General features: G+C 36.3%; 1 protein-coding gene across 10 annotated transcripts in view; it reads left to right on the forward strand.

Annotated features, from left to right (window-relative positions):
• Nucleotides 1-24,626, forward strand: part of VPS13B (vacuolar protein sorting 13 homolog B) — a 477,988-nt gene that overhangs the window by 261,140 nt on the left and 192,222 nt on the right. For 7 of the 10 annotated variants that reach the window (XM_080583153.1, XM_080583155.1, XM_080583161.1 and 4 more), the window contains 5 exons: nt 7,810-7,981; nt 9,017-9,131; nt 11,253-11,394; nt 13,103-13,508; nt 18,590-18,701. In XM_080583153.1, the coding sequence (XP_080439279.1) occupies nt 7,810-7,981; nt 9,017-9,131; nt 11,253-11,394; nt 13,103-13,508; nt 18,590-18,701 (947 nt within the window). Of the gene's footprint in view, nt 1-7,809; nt 7,982-9,016; nt 9,132-10,629; nt 10,697-11,252; nt 11,395-13,102; nt 13,509-18,589; nt 18,702-24,626 lie in introns of all 10 variants that reach the window. The other 3 variants (XM_080583158.1, XM_080583154.1, XM_080583159.1) reach the window with 1 other exon arrangement.

A 24,626-nucleotide genomic window follows, 5' to 3' on the forward strand; every position in this document is an offset into this window, starting at 1 on the left:
AGGGAATACCACAGTCCAATGCAGATAAAGCTACCTAGCTTACTGAATTTTAGTCTGGGTGGTGGTAAGACAGGGAACCGTGAGAGGCTTATAACTGCTGGAGGAATGGAAACAGTTAATCATTTTTACCATCCCTCCTTTGGAACAGCAATAGCAAAGGTAGTACAGACTACAACAGGCCACTTGTTACTGTTTACTTCAGTACAAACAGTGGTAGAAGTGTTTAGTCCTTGGGGAAATTCAGTGATTGAGCAAGAACGCAGAAGTTATTTTGATAAGGCATAGCAGTAGTGTGGCCAAACTGTGATCATCCCTGAGCTTTAGGCAGGCCAAGGATGAAGGCCTCATATGTTTGGTTCTTCCTGATGAACAAAGATAAATTCTGCTAAGAAAATAAACTCAGTATATTGGTCAATTTGCAACAATTGGTGAAAGAATTAAATTGTATATTTTAGGACTTGGCATGAGAAGTTGTGGGAAAATAGCTCAGTGTTTCTGACTCTGGCTTGATTTTTCTGTAGATCTGGAAACAGAGCGGAAAATTAATGCATAAACATATTTAACAATACCACGCTGGGTGCTGAAAATGCAAAACGAAAATTGAAACTGCATGAGAAACAAGAGCACAGTCTGTCTTTTCACTTCATTTTCTTAGTTTTTCAGTGAAAAAAATTCTAAGAATCTGAGCTTATTAAAACAACAAAAAAAGACTTCAGCTACTGCGGTTCATCACTTTTTCAATCCCTGTGACTCTGCCCAATGGTTTAGGATACAATACCATTAATATAAAGTTTAGAAGAAATGTAATCTCCATTTTTCACTGCAAAGGATAGCCACATAGCAGCTTCTACCTTCAAAGGATCCATCTGTATTGCTCCTGCTACTGAGAGAGAATGGGCCAATTCGACTGTTTGTGTATGTTTGAATGGTAGAAAAAAAATGTGGATAGTACGTTCATATTGAACTGTTGAAGTAGAAGATAGGAGGGGCCTGTAACCTTTGACTGGGACATAGCGATGAGCAGCTGGGGATGTCTGTTGATAAGCTCTTCGGCTGGCATAGCTGCAAGCAGAAGAGGTTTTCTCCATAAGCCTCAGATTAATGCAGTTTTAGCTAACTCTGTCTTCGAGCTAGCAAGTGCAAGTGGTAAAACACATAAGTGACTTGGAATACCAGGTGAGCAATCGCTAGCCTGAGTACAGAATTGGGGAGCAAAGCTAAGCACGACTGAGTTGAGGCCCTGGTTAGGTTTTGCAGTCCCTGTGACCAAATAAGCCCTAAAATCCTAGCAATTGCAGGTCCAGGTGTCAGACCCCCAACTTATTCTGCCATGAAAACAGCCCCTTGGTGTTATAGCTCTGGCCAGAGGTTCATAGTTCTTTTATTTCTGATAGCATTGCTTGCTTGCAGATCAAGATACTTATTTTTTCTGCGCTGGTGTTTTATATCAACAGCCTCCACTTAATTCCTAGATATTCAAGAACTGTTTTTCTTTCTACATCTACACAGTTATGTGCTACAGCATTTGAATTTATTTTAATAAATCCACCTCACACGCTACAGAAATTCACGTCAGAAACATCTGCAAATCAGACAAGCATAAGCAAAAACATAACTGGAATTGTACCAGTGTAAGCTTTGCTCCAGCAACATCAATGGAAACTGCAAGCATCTTGGCCTCTTTTCCTCACCTGTATATTTTTTGATTATAGCGTATCAGATATACAGCCTGTTCCAAAACCTTAGGTATGTAGAAAAGGAAGAAGCAGTTTCTAATGATACAATGAGTCCCTGTAACTGTTTTTTGATAAAAATTCATAGATTTAATGGGCTTGGAAGTTGGTAGGGGACACATTCCCTAAAATTCAGGGTTTGCTGCTTTTAAATTTGATTGCACATTCCTGAGTTAATTTGCTTTTTATATATGTCTGGGTTTATGCTATATAACAGTATTTGTGAGACTCTTGAAGAACTACAGTTACAATTAACCTTCTGCCAAAATTATCAACTGGCTGATACTTTTGTGAAGTACATAATTTAATAGCTACAGAAAAATAAGCTTAAAGAAAAGTGTGGGAACACGATTGCCTCAGTTTTCTGCAGAACAAAGTTATCTATATCCTCAAACCACTAAACAAAAACAGCTCTCTGTAGAGAAAAAAAAAAGTTTAAAAAATGCATGAAACATCTGAACACATTACATTATGAAAAAAGAAGAACCAAAGTGTAAAATTAAAAAATTGCCATGGTGGCGGTACGTATGTGCTGTTAAGTGCACCACTTAATGTTTAGTTTACTATTGTTGTCTTCTACTTTTTTTAATTACCAGAAATGTAGAGATCTGCCAACATTTTAGAACAGCGTTGATTTTCATACAAAAAGCATTTTGGAACATGTCTAATGTGAGAGTGAATGGGGAGGGAGGGGACTGTCTCTCACTCCTACCCCCTCCATCACAGTTTGTAAGTTGCAGTCTAGCAAATGAAATGTGCCAGCAGTACGAAAAGAACTTCAAAAATGCTCCAGCTCAAAAAAATAAAAGGAAAATACTTTTTATAAAATGAAAAAGAATAGAGAGCAGCAGATCAGTCCACAACACATCGATATTGGTTTCAACTTTGACTTGAACTGAAAATAAACAGTCTCAGGTTTAAACAAGTATTGTTCCTCCATTTCCTTGACCTTTAACTGGCCTGCATTTCTTGATATCCTGTGAAATTCATCTGAGGATATCAGCTATGGCAGGTTGTCCTTGGCTGGCTGATCCCTCCACAGCTGCCTGGCTTGCAGGATCCCCCCTTTTCTAAAGTACTCTTGTAGCCAGACAAATGGAACACCAGCAACAGAAGCATCATCTTGTAGGGGTATCATTCAAAGGCTAGTTAAGTTACAAAGCTGTAGGAAGTTATTGGAAGGCAGTGTATCAAAGAACTGTTCAGATGAGTTATACAAAGACAAATGAGAAAGGAATGTATTGGCAGAAACTGAAATTCTCAGAACAGATGCCATGCCGAATGACATGAAACTGTAGTCATGACATAGGATAAAGACATGTAGATGGATAAGATAGGATGAAGAGATGTAGTCATGACATCTGATGAGAGAGGATCTTGCAAATAAGGACTGATTAAAAAGGGATTCTCAAATCGTTGTGTTCATTCAGGCCCTGGAAGAATACATTTCTGCTCCTGCTTTTTATACCTTTGCATGTAAGCATAGTAGACAGCTGAGGGGAGGCAGACTGGAGGCAAACTGAGGTGTAAGAAGGAAATGCACAGGCAGTGGAAGCAGATGCATCTGAGAAGAGTACGGGGATGCCGTCTGGATGTGTAGGGATGGGATCGCGAAAGCCAAGGCACAGATGGAACTGAACTTGGCAAGGGGTGCAAAGAATAACAAGAAGGAATTCTGTAGGCACATTGGTCAGAGAAAAAAGTCCAAGGAAGTGTACCCACTCTGATAAATGAGAAGGGAGAACTGGTAACAACAGACATGGAGAAGGCTGAGGTCCTCAACAACTTCTTTGCCTCAGTCTTCAGTGCCAGTCAGGCTCCCGACATCTCTTGTTTCCCCAAACCCGTAGGCGAGGGCTGGGGGAGCAAAGTCCCTCCCACTGTAAGCAAAGAGCAGGTTCGAGACCACCTGATGAAACGGAACAGGCACAAGTCTATGGGGGCTGATGCCATGCATCCCAGGGTCCAGACGGAACAGGCTGATGTAGTTGCCAAGCCAATCTCCATTATATTTGAAAAGTCCTGGCAGTCAGGTGAAATCCCTGGTGACTGAAAAAAGGGAAATATCACTCCCATTTTTAAAAAGGATAGAAAGGAGGACCCAAGGAACTACAGACTGGTGAGCATTACCACTGTGCCTGGGGAGATCATGGAACAGATCCTCCTGGAAGCAGTGTCAAGGCACATGCAGGACAAGGAGGTGATCCGGGACAGCCAGTGTGGCTTCACCAAGGGCAAATCGTGCCTGACCAATCTGGTGGACTTCTATGATGGAGTGACTGCATCAGTTGACAAGGGAAGACCGACTGATGTCGTCTACCTGGACTCCTCTAAGGCCTTTGACATGTCTCATACAACATCCTTCTCTCTAAATTGGAGAGATGTAGATCTGAAGGGTGGATAAGGAATTAATTGGATGGCTGCAGCCAGAAAGTTGTGGCTCTGTGTCCAAGTGGAGGCCAGTGATGAGTGGTGTTCCTCTGGGGTCCATCCTGGGACTGGTGCCACTTAAGATCTTTATCAATGACAGAGACGGTGGAATCGAGTGCACCCTCAGCAAGTTTGCAGGTGACACCAAGCTGAGTGGTGCAGTCGATACACCAGAAGGAAGGGATGCCATCCAAAGGGACCTGGACAAACTTGAGAAGCGGGCCCACGTGAACCTAACAAGCTTCAGCAAGGCCAAGTGCAAGGTGCTGCACCTGGGTTGGGGCAATCCCAAGACATGAGGACAGACTGAGCGAAGAACCTATTGAAAACAGCACTGAAGAGAAGGACCTGGGGGTTCTGGTGGACAAAAAGCTTGACACGAGCCAGCAGTGTGCACTTGCAGCCCAGAAGGCCAACTGCATCCTGGGCTGCAACAACAGAGGAGTGACCAGCAGGGGAGGGAGGTGATTGTCCCCCTCTGCTCTGCCCTTGTGAGGCCCCACCTGGAGTGCTGCGTTCAGCTCTGGGGGCCCCCAGCACAAGAAGGATGTGGGGCTGTTAGAGAGGGTCCACAGGAGGGCCATGAGGATGCTCAGAGGGCTGGAGCACCTCTCCTGTGAAGACAGGCTGAGAAAGCTGGGGATGAGAAGAGAAGAGAAGAGAAGGCTCCAGGGAGACCTCATAGTGGCCTTTCAATACTTAAAGGGGTCTTATAAAAAGGATGGGTAAAGAATTCTTTACTCGGGTAGATAATGAAGGGACAAGGGAGAGTCATCTTAAACTAGAAGAGGGTAGATTTAAATTAGACGTTAAGAAGAAATTCTTCACTCAGAGCGTAGTGAGGCACTGGCACCCCATCCCTGGAAGTGTTCGTGGCCAGGCTGGATGGGGCTTTGGGCAACCTGGTATAGTGGAAGGTGTCCCTGCCCATGGCAGAGGGGTTGGAATTGGAATTAGATGATTTTTAAGGTCCCTTTCAACCTAAGCTATTCTATGATTCTGTGGGTGACAATCAGAGGATGGCAAAATGGGACCTTGCTTCATTGCATGTGTCGCTTTCCTAATAATGGAGGCTGCCATTTCAGGAGAAGCAATAAGGACTAATGCTGGATAGTACTGGAGAAGTGGCTGCTCTCCTTGTATCCTTTCACATGTTCGGAGAGTGCCAGGCCTGCCACTTTTCATGGTTGTTTCCCAATTTTTATTCATTAATAATCTAAATTTAGAGTCAGTGTAAGAGAAAAACAGAAGGAGGAGGAATAAACAAATGATAAAAGCAAAAGGATCTTGCTAAGTCCATGTCTTGGAGAGGGATTTCGGGTGGTTTTGTGTAAGGAAGTTCATTCAATGAGAATACGGTGTAGTGCTCAAACAAGAAAGAACAGGGAGGGAAGCAAGAAAGGGAGGAGAGCTAATAAGCCTCAATTAGCAGCTATTTTTCTGTAGTTCTCTGTAGTGTAACAATTTTTCAAAAGACAGTCGCCAGTGACTCTACAAGTAGTCTGTTCAGAGCTGTAATCAGTTGTGCTAATACTTGGTTTCATGCATTTCTTTAATGCAAAACCACCATCACTGGGAAAATTAAAGGTGAAATTAATCTTAGTTTTTGTATCAGCACATCATACTGTATCTGTTGAACTGCTCCAGATACTGTAGTCTCACATTTAGGTATTCCTTTCCAGTAACATGTCGTAGGTGCACAAGCTAAGTTTTCTTACCCATCTTTACAGGTATCAGTAGGTTTTTAAAGGATAGAGGTAGCTGTACACTGATAAAATACCTTTGTTTTTCGTTCTATTTGTGTCCTCTAAAAGTTTTGCAGGAAAAAAAAAAACAGTAAATGTTAATTTGAGTGACTTAAAGCTGAAAGCTTGAATTAGAAGCTGTCGTTCAGTGTTTCTGTGAAGAAGATGGAAAAAGAAATTGTTTTCTTCATTATGTAGTAAATTATAACAGCACGATGTCAGCTGCTCCATTTGGTGTCTATCAAATAGCCCAAAGTCATAATATGCTGCATACAAAATTTCTGAAAGATTTTGACCTACCTTTTTGTCTTGTCTTATGCTTGGGATGGTGATAAGAGAACATGTATACATGATAGAAATCCTGTAATTAAACTGTAGGCCTGAGTTGATTGAAAATGTGATTTATCAACATAAATGCTTCCATATGAGCTATTTTGCTTGGTCTGGGATAAGTTCTACCCATCCAGAAAATAGATTGCTAACAGAATTTCCATATTCGCAGTCTTGGGCTGCAAAATGAGTCAAGTAATGTCAGGTTTTAGATTTTGCTACTGAAAGTAAGTTTTTTCCAGAACTGAAGTGATTGTATTAGCATATCTTGCCTGACAGATTAAAGTGGATTCAGTCAAACTGTGCAATACCTTCAATGTGTGTCTGATTTTAGGCTGTTTTCCATATAAATCATCATGGTTAATCTTTAGGTAAATCTCAAAATTCGTAAGAATGTTCATCATAATTTATATTTTGTAATCCTCAAAGCATTCATTAAAAGTTTGGATGTTTATTGGTCCGAAAATGTTAAAAACAACTTGGTCTTAATGAATCAAAGTGGCAATACCTTTTTCTTTTCCATTTATGCTTGAATATTGAAGGAAACTTGCAGCATTTAGTGGGGTTACAAGTGAAGGTGCTGGGGATTGTTAGTGGCTTCTGGTTCACACTAGTGACTTGTGTGTCAATTGCATTGAATTTAATGGGCAGTAAATACTAAGAACTGAGGAGCATCTTTTCTTTCCTCTCTGGACCCAATAAGTTCTGGCAAAGGAAAGTTCTGGTGAAATCCCCTTGCTGGTGAATTTTTCAGTTGTCCTATGAAGAATTATCAGAATTTGGCTGCAGGTCTCTGATAAGCTCTCCTAATAAGATTTTCAGTATGTCTTTCATATGTCATGCTCTCTTTAAGAAAACATATACTTCTATGTCTTGTTTTTGCTGAGTCCTTAATATTTTAGGGAATGAGCAAGGATTAATGGTGACGCAGAAGCTTCTACAAGCCCATTTATCAACAGTTCATTTATTGAAGAATACTGCAAGTGACAATCAACTTTTTAAACAACAGAAAAGCTTTAAACATTGGAACTAAAATGCTTTCAGTTCTTATACACAGGTATTATTTTGTGAAATCATTTTCCCAAGCAGTTCCAAAAAAAAAAAAAAAAAGTTTAATGCCATATATGCAGTATGGAAATGTTATTGACATACTGTGATCTTCTCCATTTAGCACCTCCAACAACTCTTTCTTCTTTTGCCCTTCAGATATACACATATCTACTTGTCTTTTCCCATTGCACGTCAGAATATTCCTATCAATTCCTGCAAGATTGGTGTAAGCTATTGAGGAAAGCTCCCTATACCAAGTGGAATGATGTCATGGAACATCACCATTTTACCATATAATCGTTATTTCTACCTAAAAACAACAACAAAAAAAAGGATAATATATTTTGTTCTATTTTTTTTCCTGACATTAAAAAAATGGCTTAATTCAAATGCACTGTCAGTGAGTCTGCTTGTATTTATATGCATATAATTTGGTGGGTCTACATCACTTTAGACAGAAGAAAAATGGGCAGCGGTGAAAAGCAAATATTCTTTTCTCAGCTGTTACTTCTGTTTTATAGGGTGATTCTCTTCAGGGTGGTGATGACTCTCCATTCTCCGACTCCATTACATTGGAACAAACAACAAGTAATATTGGAGTCTCAAGTGGACGTGTCAGCCTGTGGATGCAGTGGATGTTACCAAAAATTACTATAAAATTGTTTGCTCCTGATCCTAGAAATAATGGCACAGGTATTCAACATTTTTTTCCCTTAATGTACAATTTTAAGTTCCATACATTATTTTACAACACAGTATTAGCTACAGAGTGTTTGTTGGTAATATTAGACATTATTTAATACAAAAATAAATGGTTGGATCAGAGCAACAAGCTGGAGTTAGGTTAGTGCATGTAAAAATAATTCAGCATTGTTCTTTGGCTTAAACTTCCCTTTCCATATGGAAAGATGATTATATTAAATTGGAAATAAGTCAGTTATTTTACTTAATAGAATACTGCATTTTTGCCTTAATAGCAATCGTGTTCCATTTCTATATGATTTAACAGTGTGTTTTGTGTGTGTCCATCTATAAGCATGTAGTTTTACATTGATAAATTCAAAATAATCATCACAGATTATTTTCACCACAGATTATTTTTCATCACAGATCACACATGATCGGTAAAGTCATTGGAAGATTGAAGTTCATATTAAAAATAGAAATATGTGTGGAACACAATTAGCTTTTTTTAAATTTGAGATTACAGTGATAATCATCTGGACAGTAGTTGTTTGAAAGGAACTCATTCTGTAAATGTACTGAAAGACTTCAGATATGTTTTTGTTAGGAAACTGATGATTAACAGTTTAACACTGTTAATCATAGAACTGTGAAAATATAAGGAGACTAGTGATTAAATTAATTTTCAAAGGGATATGCTTGAACCTTTGATAAAAATTACCTGAGAGAAAGAAATCTCAGATGTTGTTGGAGTAAATATCTTGTCAAATATCTTTGTATTTTTACAGGAATTATACTATGAAAACCTGAACTAAAACACCCATAGATAAGTCTCTCTACGCTTTTGTATAAAACGGTTTGGATTATAGGATTTCTTCTGGTTCCTGTCATTATGACAGTTGAATAAAAGTGTGCCATATGAAAAACCTCTGAGTCAAGTTAGCATCATCCTATTTATGAAACATAGCATCCCAGGTTTATTTCTATGCTTTCAAAGTTACAGGCTTCAGATTAATTGTTTTTTATCTCCTTGGACTATTGCAGAAGTTTGTGTTGTCAGTGAATTAGAAGATCTCAGCGCCTCAGTGGACATGCAGGATGTGTATACGAAAATCAAATGTAAAATAGAAAGCTTCAATATTGACCATTACAGAAACAGGTAATTCCTGGGAGTTACACTTTTATAATGTCAGTGTGAAGGGAGGCAGATTTTTCTTTCTTATTACTATTTCTTAGCTTGAATTTAAGATTGTTGTTGAATTTCCTTTAAATGAGATAGATGTTATCTTGTTAAGTAAGCAAAATCAGAATTTCTTTTTCTCAGAATTGTATCCAATTCAAAAAAAAAAAAAAACACATGGAAATCATTACAAATTAGGAGAACATTTTTTCATATTTGCTTCTCTGTTGGTCCATTGACAAAAATCATTTATTTTAGCAGAACTTTTGAATGGGAAATTTCTTAAATACCATTTCATGACACATTACCTTTATCAATTTGTCAATATTTAGTGTTTCGTGGTGCCATACTTTTATATATTAAAAAGAATTTTCTAACAAATCAAGTTATTTCTTTTGCCGTGTTTCAGCAACACAGTAATGGAGGGAACTAAGCTGATCATCTCTGTTTCTGTGGCATAGTGTTTTGCAGAGACGCCTAAGCAACATTTCAGACGTTAATGTCAGTCAGCCAGTATGTCATCAATATTATGTACATTTAGGCTAGGGAGTTAGAGCTACTATATATCTTGCCACTTAGCAAATCTTGTTTAGTTTACTGCAGAGATGTAACTGTATTCATTTGGCACCCAAATGCACAGTTCTGTAGAGATATTGCGTATCTCTTATAGCACGTATTGGCCATGAGCACACAAATGAAAGATAATTACGTAGTGTTTGATCATCTGGGTTATTGTTTGCTGTTACAGCTCAACAGATTCTAAGAGACGGAAATTGAGAGGAAATAGGATAGCTGTTGTGTTATTTCCTGGGAGAAAAAAAATAACTGAAAGCTTTAGAACAATTCTTTGGCATTGAAAATGACTAAACTATTTAGAAGCACAAATCATGTTGACTTAAGAGCCTATGAATGCATGGTTTTATTGGACATTCCTTATCCTTGCCTGTGTAGGAAGGAGGTTTAATATCAACTTAGATAAGTTACTGACATTTCTGCGACTTTTTTTTCTAATCAACAGTCTAAAACAAACAAAAAAATCTGATTCCTGTTCTTTTGCCTGAGTTATAAATATTATTGTTTGAACATATGGTAATATTTGATAATCAAAGTCTGTACTTTATTTTATTTATTTATTTTAAAGCAAGTCATGCCGCTTTAAAATGCTTTGGAATCCCAGTAGCCAGAAGCTCTTAACAAGCTGCATTGTCCACAAAGTTTGTGCAGTGCTTGAGAGAGGATACCTCACTTCCAGGAGTATAATGCTTCCATTGGAAAAAAAATTCAATTTCAGAGTGTTCCTGTTTCCTAAAGCTATATTGAGGTTTCTTTATTTTTTTAAAGTCATTTCACATGACCAAATTGTTACTGTTTTAATTTACATTTCATAATCTCTTCAGAATAACCTTCTCTGTCATTAAATTTCTATGAACTAAAGCCAAAAGCAGAGAATAGATAAGGTGAACATTCTGTCTTCCAGACCAGGGGAAGGCTGGCAGTCAGGACATTCTGAAGGAATGTTTCTACAATGCAGACAAAAGTTTTTGGTGAGATTTCTTTAGTAACCTAAGGTGCTTACCTGAATAACTCTTCCTAAGCAACATCGTTTTCTTTGTTCTTTTGTATGTTGAAAAGAATGATTACAAGAATTACAATACAAAGCAACATTTTAATTCTTAATAACTAATATTTCTAAACAATACTATGATTTTATAATGTATTTGAGTATAGCTTTTCATTCACAATTTCTTGATTCTTGTCATCATTCTCCTCCTCATTCTGTCTTCTGAAAATCCACGGGTAAGTCGATTTTCTGTAAATAAGAGTCTATTATACTTTTATTTTCTTACGTTATCTCCTCCTGCAATAGGTTGTCCTTTCATATAAAATTTTACAAAGTTTCTTTTTTAATACCAGTTTTTTGCTTTATCTAATTGAATTTTGACATTTTAGGAGAGAGTATGGCATAGGCTTTGTGTTGCAGTTACGTAGAACTGGGCAAGTTTAACATAAACTTTTTTTTTTGCTTATGGTGATTTTCTTTTTTTTTTCTTTTTTCTTTTTTTGTCTTCCTTTCTTCCATGCCTTGTTCATTACCTCAAGCCTTGGGGAAGGTTCTTGGTCTCTGGGGCAATGTGGAGGTGTATTCCTTTCCTGTACTGACAAGCTGAACAGACGTACCTTGTTGGTTCGACCCATCAGCAAGCAGGACCCTTTCAGTAATTTCTCTGGCTTCTTTCCCTCTGTAAGAATCCTTTTTTTTTTTTTTTTTTAAACAGGACTTCCACTAACAAATGCTAGTTGGGCTGGGTTAAAAAATGAGACGTTTTTTAAAAATCTCAATTTCACCTAAATAGTAGTACTGGATATATTTATTGTATATATTGATTACATAAGTTGTGCTTTTTCCCACTTACCTTTTAGAAATAATTGTTAGTCGTTTTTGACTAGATATGGGTATAAGGGTTTATGGTTCACAATCCAGTGCATAACAGCAGTCCACTGAAGTCAGTACGATTCATTTATATTAAAAGTAAGCACATACAGTAATGTTCAGAGACTAACATAAGAGCCAGTACTGAGCACTGCATTTTGTTCATGTAGTTCTGATACGTACTTGGGGATTTAATTGGTTTGTATTACTGCAGTATGCCATTGTGCAACCTTTTAGAATTACTTTATATAATAATGATAATGCAACAATTAACAATTTCATGTTTGTGTCTTTCTTTTGCCTGCTTAGATCATTACTTGTTGAGTATATATCAGTGTGAGATATTAAAAAACTTTTTCTTCTTACTGGTTTGTCCTTGAAAGACTTTATATATAATGGCGTTGGGCCCTTTGTCTTCACAAATGAATGACTGTATAGAATCTTTATATGTTAGTGGAAGTTCTGTGTGGTCTGATTTTTTTTTCTTCATGAATATTGATTGGTAATACTTTATCTTATTCTATTTGTTTCATATCTTATAGAAAATATAACTTTCTATTTTTTTTTAATTCACTTAATCATAAAAGCTTCAAATTTTTCAACATTTAAGCTACATTTAATCTGTGTATCCTGTTTATTTAAGAAAGAGGTGTTTGCTCTATTAATGTGGTTTAATTTACTTTAAATTATTTTTAATCAAATTTGAAGATGCTGAAAAAAGCAACTGCTTGCACAATGTAGTTGCTTTTATTTGTGCTCAAATGATTGAAGGTAATGTTTGAACACTCATAGAGAATTCTATCAAAAATGTTACAATTACACTGTTAAAATAACAATTACACTTAAAATAATATTTTTCCTAGTTGCTGCTTTTTTTTTGCAATTTTCAGTCACTAACAATGTATAACCAAAATCCCAAAGACTTTCAAAGATAATATCAAAAATTCAATATATGTCTTCTGGGAGTTAAGTATCTAATTGTCATATTCATCAAGGAAATCTTTCTAAGTGAAGGAATCTGGTATTTCTGAACTACAGTGTAATATATCCTTATTTAAATGATGTGCTTTAAGACATGTTACAGCTATTCTCTTAAAATACTCAAAATTGATCAGGGCAAAACCAACTGAATTCTTCGAGTATTTAGTTGACTACTCATGTTTAGAGGGAGTGAAGTTATCTCAACATCAGAGGATTGCTTTAGCACCCATGGTGTTTGCAATTACTTAAAGGACAGTGAAAGCAAGTAAGACTTCTAAAATGAAATAGACATCAATACATGTAACTGTGTGAATAATTATTAGGAAATTATTTATAGTTGTAGGTGACAATATTGTGAAATATGGACACACTATGGGGTGAATTGTCCAACAAAAAAAAAAGGAAAAATTTTCTTCTGGGATTCAGAGAGGGTGGGAAGCTATTAGGAAATACAAAACCTTAAACATCTTAACTAACAGAGAATTGACTGATGATGTATGTGTACATTTTTTCATCCTTTTTTTTCTTCTTGAAACAGACAACTGCAAAACTTTTAGATGGCTCACACCAGCAACATGGATTTCTTTCTTTAACTTATACAAAAGCTGTGACAAAAAATGTCCGGCACAAACTGATATCACGAAATGAACGAAGAACATTCCATAAGCTGTCCGAAGGCCACACTGATGGTTCTCCTCGCTTTCTTCACGAGATCCTTCTCTCTGCTCAGGCTTTTGATGTGGTCCTCTGTTTTCCTTTGCTTAATGCAATCACAAGCATTTTTCAAGCCAGGTTGCCAAGGAGTCAAAAGGAGAAAAGGAAATCACCCGGCCAACCTATGAGGAGTCATACTCTGACCTCCCGCAACTTGCCTCTGATTTATATCAACACTGGTGTAATAAGAGTCTTCTTTCCCAAAGAGGAAGACCACCATAATGCTGAAGGTACAGTATGTTATGTTAGAGAAATTTGCTGTTCAGTATTGCAACCAAATGCTCTAACTTCGTTATCTTGCTGACCTTACTGTCTTTACATTTAGAATGATTGCTTGGGTCTTCAGAATTTTAAGGGGCAGAGGTGGAAAGCATCTGTCATTCATCCAAGAACTGTGAAAAGAGGTTGCAGTTGTTGAAAAGAGAGTTGCAGGTTGTGAAAAGAGAAATGCAGTTCTGCAGTGGTGATTCTTTTGTCATTTCTTACTATGCTGATACCAGTAACGTCTTCCATACTCTCCATTGTTGGAAGAGGAGTCTAAGCAGGAAGCCTTAGCTTTTGTGGAAATAGGCACGTAGGAAACCATTCAGTAGTGAAGCAGGTCCTGTTTCATTTTAATTATTTTCTGCAAACTGTACTTTGTGATTGTTGCCCAACAGCTGATACAGTTTATCATTTATTTAGTAACTCTTAGCTGAAGTTATTCAAACTCCCTTATGTAAGAAGCTTCCAGTTATTTACAAAATTGTGGATAGCATAAACTGTTCTTTCAAACAACAGCAATTAGCCATTTGATCCATGAACAATGCATTTTTATTTAAAAAAGTATTTTTCCATCCTACATAAAATATATTTACATCACTTTTACAGTCTTTGTACAGAAATAGATGCTGAGGCTAAAAGTACACCTAGTAACAGCAGGAATGTGATCACGTCCATTAGCAACAATTGTTCTAGAAATTAAAAAATATGTATTTTACTGGTATCATGATATGTTTGCTGAAGTCTTATAGGTATTTGATGGTTTTTGTTTGTTTTTATTAACCATTTTAGATTATAGCACACGATATAATCCTAAGAATATAGGTTTTTTGTGTGTGGGTTGTGGTTTTTTTTGTAACCTAATTGCAAAAGTGCAGACAGTTAGAATTTACTTGAATCATTTGTTTGCCAGTATCTTCTACAATTTTCCAGGGGGGAATGGTACAAACACAGGAAGATGAAATTAGACTGGCTGTGTTGGCAAGAAAGAATTATTATTCTGGCTGGAAGGGAGTTATGGGGCATGCTGTCAAGGAAATTTTTGGAAGTATGTTTTTGTGGCTCTGTAGCTGCACACTTCATTAAAAAGAAATTTTAAAAAATCCTTTATCTGTTTGCTATCCCTTGTTTAGTTGCCATCCCTTGTTTCAAAACACTTGCAAAATATACAATGCCTATAGTTAAACATGAATGTAGGTAGAAAAAATATGTATACTTTTAAAGAATAATGATAAAGATTATCTTTACTAAACTAATAACAAAGTCAATTAATCTCTTCCAGTGGAAAATTCTGAAATGTCATCAATAGGAAAATCAGTTCCATTCTCCTTTCATTTCATTTTCAATCCACATTCTTCCAAACTTTCATCTGTTTCTGAATGTGAAATAAATCACTTCTATCTTCTACTGCTTATTGTCTTCAAGCCCTATAGAATTTAGAAACAATAATGCAGTGTAAGAGTTGAATATAACCCATGTTACGGGTGTGCTAGATCAGAAAACTTATATATCATGGATATATACACCAATAAGACCTCATTCATCATCTGTTGATTAAGACAGTTTAGTCCAAAAAGAGTTGTGTGATTGCTGCAATATAAGTAGAGAAGCAATGACCTTGGTTTGTCTTTTAGTCCATTGTCTGCAACTCTAACCTTATAATTAGAGATAGTTACCTAAACTACCCATAGTTACCCATCAAACACATATAATTGTGATTCATATAGAGGTGTGTTTTGTTGTTGTTGTTGTTTTTTAAAAAAAAAAAAGGAAAAAAAAGGCAAATTGTTCTTTACTTTTGCAGTCCAGAACTGAACTTCTGAAGTGTAGTACCCAAACATTAAAAAATAATCAAAATTGTAGGTTTTTTTCCTCAGGAGTTTACACACTATATAACTATATATAACAAATAGAAAAAAGAAATACTGTATGACAGCCACTAAAAATCAAATAAAAACATGTAAATTGCATAAAACTGATAAGTGGTAAAGACAACAAAAATCTGCATCTGGCTGGTTTGAAGACAACAAGAAATATTTGTAATATATACCAAGAGCAAAATACCACGAGTCACGAGAATGGACATGACAAATTTGTTGATAGTGAAAAAGAAAAGGCAGCATACTGAATAAACGTATGTCCTGCATTTGTAGGAGTGATATATTCTTGTCACATGAGCATGACTCTCTACTTTGAAGTCTGTCATAACATATGGTCTGTAACATCCTCCTTGCTTACTATTAAACAGTTTCAAATTGGTCAGACTGAATAACTTGTGCTCAAGGATCTTGGTCTTCTGAGGTTAATTTTTAACATGCCTTGGAATAGCAGGTTTTAGACAGCTGAAGGTGTACCTGTTGAAATGAAAAGTGTGATGTGCAAATAAAATTAAGAGAGGTAACTTTATTTCTCCCTTGGAAAACATAAAGGAAAAATCTATTACAGGCAGGATTCAGTTAATAAAGATTTATATTATATTTATTACATGATAATAAATATGATTTTATAGAAAAACAGTCTTCTTAAATACATCTGCTTTCCATTCTTTACGATGGTTGCTATTCCAGTTGATAAAATGTTTGCAAAGATTTGATATGCTTAGACTTTCCTAAAGAGTTTAACACGGTGTCTCATGGTATTCTAATTTAAATCTATCCCAGTTTAATGTCTGTGGAAATATTAAAAGAATTAGAAATAGCTAACTAAAGGTCTGAAAAATTATTATCGGTTGGGAGTCGTAAGTGAAATTGCTATATAATAATATGAAAGTAAATATTAAATCATTGCTGTAAGAATTTCCCAGGAAAAATAATGTTAAGGATTCTACAGGGTACGCGTCTGGATCAGTGCACTTAAAGCACTGCTTGTAGAAAATATACTAATTATTCAAATGCTGAAGTTATATATCAAGTAAAAGATTATGCAGACTACATCTTCAGGACTGGAGACTCTTTCCTGGAAAGCAGAGGCTGAAAAGAGCCCAAGAGTCACAGTGGACTTACTGAAAAGAAAGAAGGGAGGTAGCTGTACTTCTGCATAGGGCAGATGACGGAATATCATGTCCACTTTGCTTCCTGTTATAAAAATGGGTATTGATGAAGTTGGAGAGTGTTCTGGAAAGCACCAGAAATGTTAAGCAAGTGCTGGAGAAGTTGCCTTACAAGGAAGGGTTAAAGGAGCATAATGTTTTCAGCTTAGCAAAAATAAGCCTGAGATGAATGTGTAAAACCATCTGAGAGTGTGAGGAACATTGTTATACTTGGGTCTGTAAGTTTTTCCTAGATTGTATTTGTACAGTGTAGACTTACTTTCCCCTCCAAATTTTTAATATTCATAATGACCGTGATTACGTTTACCACATTATTTCCATGTTTTGAAAAGCTGATAGGAGAATTCATAGGTTAGTGAATGGAGTTAGGAGTTCGTCACCCTAAGTCACAACTCAGATCACCACTCATTACAAACCAGCTGAAAATATTAATGCTTGTAATTCTTTCTGGTTTAATCTTAAGACTTAATTTCTTAACCTGAAGGAACTGTACACAAAAGAACCAAGACAGCCTTTAAAAATAATAATAATAATCCTAAAAAGCTTACATAGTAGAGACCATAATGAACAGTCCTGTGTTTATTTTGCTTTGCTACGTGTCAGAGCCAAATGACAATTCTTACCCTAAAATATGTTTCATTAAAAACCAAATCTCAGAATAAGGCATTTGCCATAAAGTTACAGTTAGAATCTGAAGTATATTTAATATCGAATTGAAAATCGATTTCAAATTAATAACAAACAGGATTTTGTTTTCAACTTAATTTTTTCTACCTCCATTCTGGCAACCAAAGCATCTGTATATGATTTTTGATGTGCTTTGGGGACAAAAGGATTTGACTTTTGCTTTTTAAGTAGATGAAGTTCTTTTAAGCAAATTCCTTATGTTCATGTCTAAGTTATGTGTTGTAGCTTGTATTACTACTCTACTGCATATTTACTGTGGTATTCCCTACAATGTTTTCAAAATATTGTATTGGAATTTCCGTGAACCCTGTGATTTATTTATTTTTTATATCTGCTTAACAAGCTCATTGTATAAGAGTCTTGCTGAATTTTCTTGAACATGGGAGCAAGTGTGATATTATTCCATCTTTGTCATGTGTCACACTGGTGTTGAAGCGAACCATTGCACTTCAGATGATGAACTCTTTGAGCCTTCATTACATGTTCTCAGGAGCTTCCCAACTGTCTGGTAGTCTTCTAAGCAGAAGCAAACTTTACAGAGTTTGTTTACTAGAAGACATGTCATACTGTTTTATTCTGGGCAGAGCTTGGGTTTTCTGACTAATATTACCAGCGCTTTGAAAACTAAGAATTTGTACATGTGGCTGAAATTTGAATATGATGGAGAGAAAGTGGAAAGCAAAGATCTTTCTTCTTTGAGTAATTTTGTTATTGATGTGGAATTTACTGTCTGGTGCTACATCTCATTCATTCCTTTTGGGGCAGATTTCAGATTCTGTTGTTTCAGCCCTTGTGTTTGAACTTTGCATGTGTGTTGCAACCCAAACCAAATGCTACTGGGATGGTTGCATTGTAATATCCTGCGGGTTATTTCACCTCTAAAGGACCTAAGCCCATATTAAAAAGGATGCATGTTCCAAAGTGCCTATCATGCAAATATGTGGGCAGATAATTATGAGAACAAATCACACAGAAGTCTGTGGAATTGAACTCATTTTGGAAAAAAAAAAATTGAAATAAAAAAACTGTTAGAGAAAATAGGAAGTCACAGGTCAGGATTTAGTTGCATGATAAAACTGTGGGGAAGTTAAATGACAGTAGTTTTGTCTTTTATATATCACAACAACAATACTGTTTTTGTAGGTGTTGGGTTTTTTTAATTACTTTTGCAAAGTTGTTGCTCCTAAGCAGAACCGAATCCTTAACAGACATTCTTATAGGTGGTTCTTTTTTTTTTTTTTTAAGAAATAATTTTTCCATGCTATGTGCATTTGACTTTTAATCAAACACACGTTTCTCTTCTCTTAACTACAGCTAATTCAGCAATTAAAGAAGACACTTTGGTTCTCAAGATTGGATCTGTCTCTATGGCTCCCCAGGCTGACAACCCTCTAAGCAGAGCTGTACTCAGAAAAGACATTTATCAGTAAGTGTTGGGGGAAGGGTTTGGTTTTTCATAGTCTCAGAAAAATTCATTTTGGGAGAAGTTAATTGATCAATAAAATGGGTACGTGCAGCCTGTAAAAATACTTTTCACATACAATCTTTTGATATTCAAAACCAGGTTTTTCTGATTTTCTTCACTTGTGGGCTTTCAAATGCATTTAGACAAATCAAGTTCTTCTGTGAAGTGCTGATGAATAACAGAATTTAAATGTCAAGTCATTACACAGCTTAAGCTCACAGATGAGAACATTTTCAGAGGCTTTCTTTTATTCAGCTACTAAATTCACCTAAGAGAAAAGGAATTTTTTGTGACTACCAAAATGCTCAGTAGCCATATAGTGTGAAGGAGATAGATCTTAATAATATAAATGGTAAACACATAGTCAAACTGTAGGATTCTTGATGTCATGTAGATCAAAGCTGTAAAGGAAAGCAAACTTCTAAGGAACTCTTTCCCAGTAAACATACTTTCTGTGAAAATGTCATGCTCTGGATTGTGTCACTAAGTATGTGCAAACCACACTAATCATATATAGGCAGCAAAACTGGGGAACATATGTAATCAACATGATAAAAGTAATATATGATCCTTAGTAGAGTTGGCACTGTTGCCAGACATGAAAGTATGGTTGCAAATAATACCAAGTGAGAAAAGTCACAGAAATACAGATGAACAAGTGTCTTATACTTCCCGCTGGTCTGTTTTTCAGATGTGGCAATATTTTTAACTACTTCATAGTGCTCTTCAATAGATATTACAAACATCAAAATCTTTTCCCAGCAGTAAAACATTTACTGCCTAGAAAATGACAGCAAGTTTTACTTTTTGTCAAGACTAGGATTTTTAGGAGACCAATGAAATATTTCCAGTTTCTCTTCAGAACACTTAGAAGTTGTAAGAGTCTTTTTCTTCATATTTCCATTTGGAGATGCTTAAAATACTGTATTTGCTTGTATGTTTACTTATAGTAGTTTATAGTAGGATGTGTTTTTTTGTTTTGTTTTGTTTTTTTAAATGAGTCCTGTATCTATTTTATTATGGAGCTCTTGTGGAAGAAATCTCAAGCCTGGCACCAACAACTGTTCTGGGTGGCAAGGCCTGATCCAACCCTCAGTGTGCCCACAGACAAAAGAGATCTTCCTGATATTTGTACAGGCTCTCCCTGCTTCTACCCTGCTCCTCCCACCTGATTGCTGCTTTGAGAGTTGCAAAAATCAAAGTAGGTTCCACTCTTCTCTCTGCAACTGAAAGTTTGTCAGCAAAATTCCCTGTCAAAAAATGGAATCTGTGAGTTTCAGCTAGAGTAAGGTAGTTTCTCTCACTTAGGGGAACTGTGTAATGTTCCTTGTGTGCACATCACAAGTCAGTGCATAAGCAATGGGAGGGATGCCATTTACCTCAAGGTCGGTGAAGCTATGCCAGTTTACATTCTTGAGGCTGATACCTTTGCAGCTGTGGCTTTACCTGAAATGCAGACATTCTGTGCTGTTCAAACCAGAAGTCATTCAACTGCTTAAAGGTTCTGCTACTCTTTTGCATTATGGGTCTCAGGGTCATATATACAGAAATATCCTGGATTAGGTTTGTGCAGTGTATGTTTGGTTTTCATAGTTTTATGATATGCTCCAGTCTTCCTTTAGAAACCAAGGCACTAAAGGGGTAAGATAGAAATAAGGTCTGGGCCACAGACGTCTCTCATCTGAATGTTGCTGATTTCTTTGTGACCAGCCTCACAACGTATGCTTCTGATGTCTTTTTTTGGGAAATGTCTGCCATTTTCAGAACTTTCCTCTAACTTCATTGAGCATTCTCATTTCTCAGCAGCTGTCAAATGACTCAGTCTTATCTTTGTTCCTTTAATCATCCAATTATCCTAGCTTTAGTGTTTTTAAAATACATTGGGGCAGAGTGTCAAGTTACTTGCAGAATTTTATGAGACAATATTGAAGTTGGTAGTGGGTGGTCTTTTGTTTTTGGGAAGAGCATTACTATTTTGGTGCGTGTAAGCAAGACTCAACACTTTCTAGCAATATCAGTGAATATTTTTTATCACAAAATACTAAGATTCCAGTTTGGTGTTGAAATAAATGCATTTTCCAATTACATATGCTTTGATTCAGAACGTACTGTAGTTACAGATGTATGGTTGAAGATACATGTGCATTTTGTTACGTGACAATCACTGGTGTTTGACCAGTGGCATTGAGTGGTGTTCACTTTGTCATTTGCCAGTTTTTCTTTGGAAAATTAGGTAACAAAATGCAAACATTTTTGGATTGTTAGGGTGGGCCACACAATCTATATTCAAAGGCGGGAAAAAAAAAAGAAAAAAGTGTTGGGATATTGGGATATTTTTAACACTTAGGCCTAGTGTTAGTATTCTGTTCTCCAAATACCAAATTTCATATGTTAGGTGGTATTTGCCCTTTTTAACCTGTCCGTGGTACAAGACACTGGATAGCAAAAATGTGTAGCGGGAGAATTGTAGTGCTGATACAGAATGCTTAAAAGAAGTTAGATAGTTAAATGAAGAAGCTCACACTCAATGTATAACTCGTGACTTTTGGTGAAAGATTTCTTAGTAAATATCAACAGAGGTACAAGTAGTACAATATCCAGTTTAAGAGATGCTTAAAAAAACCCTTACAGCAGCCTGTTGATTACTGAAGAATTAGCTGCTACAGCATTCTAATAATCCCAACATGTCATCTTCCCTCTTTTTCCAACCTCTCTTCTCCTCTAATTTACTACTGCTGCTTTTAATAGAATAAAAGAAAATAAATCATTGTCTGAACCACTGTCTTTACAGTGTTTCTGGAGTGGGGATTCAAACTTAATTTGCGGTGTCACTTTGGTTTAAACAGTCTTCTGTTTAGGTCTGAACTACAACCACATGCGATTAATGTCACTAGTAGTGTTTCATGAGAAAGAAGAATGTTTGTGTCTCATTTAGAAACTGTTCTTTTAGGAAAGGCTGAGAAACTTTTTCATGGCTAATGGCTGAATAGAATTTCCAAATATCTTCTGAATTTGTCCCATAAATTCATACATGAAAAACTGAAAGTGCTCGTTTAGTATTAACAGAATATCAGTGCATAAAAGGTAAATCTGGTATGGCTGCGGGTCATATTAAATGAAACCGGGCCTTGTGAGCTGAATGTCTCCATCTGTGTCTTAGGAAAAATAGTTTACTTGCTTGACTTGGAGAGGGAATTAAATAGAAAATGGAATGTTGGAAACATAATGTGCCCCAAAAGTTTGGACACAAATATTTTTTCAGGTGATTATTGCGAGTTAGAAAGAAATTTATTGACACAGTAACTTCAGTTTTCTTTTACCATATAAAAATTAGTCTAAAAATAACTATTTCCTTCAATTGAAAATGGTCTAATTTTTTAGACCTATTAATAACTATAGTAGACAAAAATGTTGTATACCATAACAGTAAATATAGGATCCCTGAAAGAGGTACAGCTACACCGTATGGGTCACAGTGAGAAACAATTTCTCCTTTTTTTTTCCTCTTAAGTCCTAGGAGTTTGTGTTTTTTTAATGATTCATCGTGACTTTATGATTCTTAATCCCCAACTAAGGTGTGTTCGTCTTCAACAAGCACAACCAGAATCAGGTGTTTTTGTCAAGGACTGACTGTTCTGTGCAGCAGAACCCGAAGTTCTTGTGATGGGGACACGTGAGCAGAATAAAGGAGATTTTGGATGAGCATGCAGATGAGGCAGCTGCCTAGCTTGGCAAAAGAGAGAGCAGAGCAGTGAATTAGAACTGTGGAGGAGTCATATAGTCAGAGTAAATGAAATTTCTGCTGAACCAGTGAAGGAGACAACTGTATTTTTGTGGTTTTAACTATCTGATCATAATAAACTTAAGACTAGGGGGCTGCTACATGGAGATGATTCAGCAGGTCACAGAAAGAAAAGATGGCGTGGTCGTTTCTTACCTTGTGTGATCATGCTGTGTTTGTTTTGCAGTAACTTTTGAAATGGCCAATTTCAAGTACATTTTACAGAACAGAGGAAGTTCTAGCAGTTTGGGGGAGGAAGAGTGCTGAGATAGAGAAAGCTCGTTCACAAACCATTGTGGTGTTAGTAGCAACAGCTTGTTTGCTTTGGAGGACATTGTTTAAAATTTCTTTCTAGCAGTGAGCATTTCTCTAAAAACATATATATATGTGTACATTTGTGGAAAAGTACTAAAAGGAGCTGTGTTGCTGATTCTGTTGAAGAAAAACCAAAGGGAAGCATAGAATTAATGAATGGTTGAAAGGGACTTCTCTAGTTCATCTAGTCCAACCCCTTCCTCAATGCAATTTAGACTGAGTGGCTCATGTCTTTCTCAAGACAACAAATGATAATCCCTTACCAAAAACAAACAAACAAAGGCTTTTTATTGATGTATATAAAGCAATTCTGAGGGCACCAGACCAGAAGATCCTTTTCCGTGCATGGAGATGGCTGCGGCAAACAGAGCATCATCTCCTGGGGTAGCTCCAGAAGGCCACATTTCCTTCTTTGTGTGTCTTCATGTGTTTTCCCTTTGTCGTTTCCTCAGTTCTTTCTCTTTTAATAAAAGTGACTAATGTGGAATATCAGCGTGAATAAATTATAATGCTCTAAAGAAGTGGAACTAATCAAATGTGTCTGTAGTCATCTTAAGCAGTTTTCTGCTCAATTATCTCACATTGTCTTTTGTCACCTTTTTAGATTACAATAATATTTTTCTGTATATACAAACAGTGCTTAGTGCAATCAGTGGAAAGCTAACATAAAAGGGACTGGATTTTTAAAAAATCTATGCGTGTTGAGGGTTTATGATGGGGAATAACACTAGTTGTGCTAAGCTACCATCAGGATTAGACAGTATTAGTAAGAAAACTCCATCACAGGACCCAGCAATTCTGTTTCTCCAACTGAAATAGGAGGAAATAAACCCATGCTTAAATATGAAGGAGCACAAAGTTGAAATTGAGGTTGCATTTAGTTCTAGTTCAGGATAAGGGCCCCATTATAACGAAGACTGTGCAAATTACCTACACAGTTATATGGATAATTGCCAGTCATCCCCAAAATGGTCGTTTTTTTTCAAACTGTGACGTGAAAGATTAATTAATAGAATTTTAGGGAATATCCATGAACAGAGAGAGTGAAATAAATTTAAGGTAAAATATTGTATTGTCGTATTAACGGAGTTTGTTGAGACAAAAAAAGAAATGACTGACAAAAAGCACAGAGAATACAGACTGGAGGTGTTGGAGGCCTGGTTTATGAATTGCTGCATAACTGTTACTAAACTATCGAGTTTGGGAGATTTAGGTGAGTAGAATCATAAGCTTTCCTCAGTTTGGCCAATAAAGAATCTAATTGTTGTCCACACTCCGGATTCATCATTTTTGAGATCCAAGGATTTCATTCATGTCATACATCAAAGCTTAATAGTCCAGGTCTGAATGTTCCATGGTCATTTTCATGTGTAGATCTCTCATAGATCAAAGCATAAAGCAGTACTTGGACTGTTTTCAATTTGTGAATGTAAAATGGAAATTCTTTACTCCCCCCATTTCCCCCACAAAAATTACATGTGAAGAGTATAATCATGAAAAGATAGCTGTAAATTACTTAGCATTTTTCTTAAAACCTTTCATCAATACAAGTCTTTCTATTGTAAATGTATCTCATCTACTGCTTTTCATTTTTGTACTTTACTGCTTTCCACTGTTTGATAACTCAAACATTTGCAAATAACAAAACAATCTTATTTCTCTTATATCTTCTATCTATATTTCAAGGAACTTTATCTAGAACATACCTATACTATCATTGAATGCCCGTAATTGGTTAACAAAAGTCCTTTGGTGAAAAAAGCAGTAGTAAACAATTTTGTGTGTCTGTG

This window comes from Anser brachyrhynchus, assembly GCF_964034855.1.
Source record: "Anser brachyrhynchus genome assembly, chromosome: 2".
Taxonomy (NCBI): Eukaryota; Metazoa; Chordata; class Aves; order Anseriformes; family Anatidae; genus Anser; species Anser brachyrhynchus.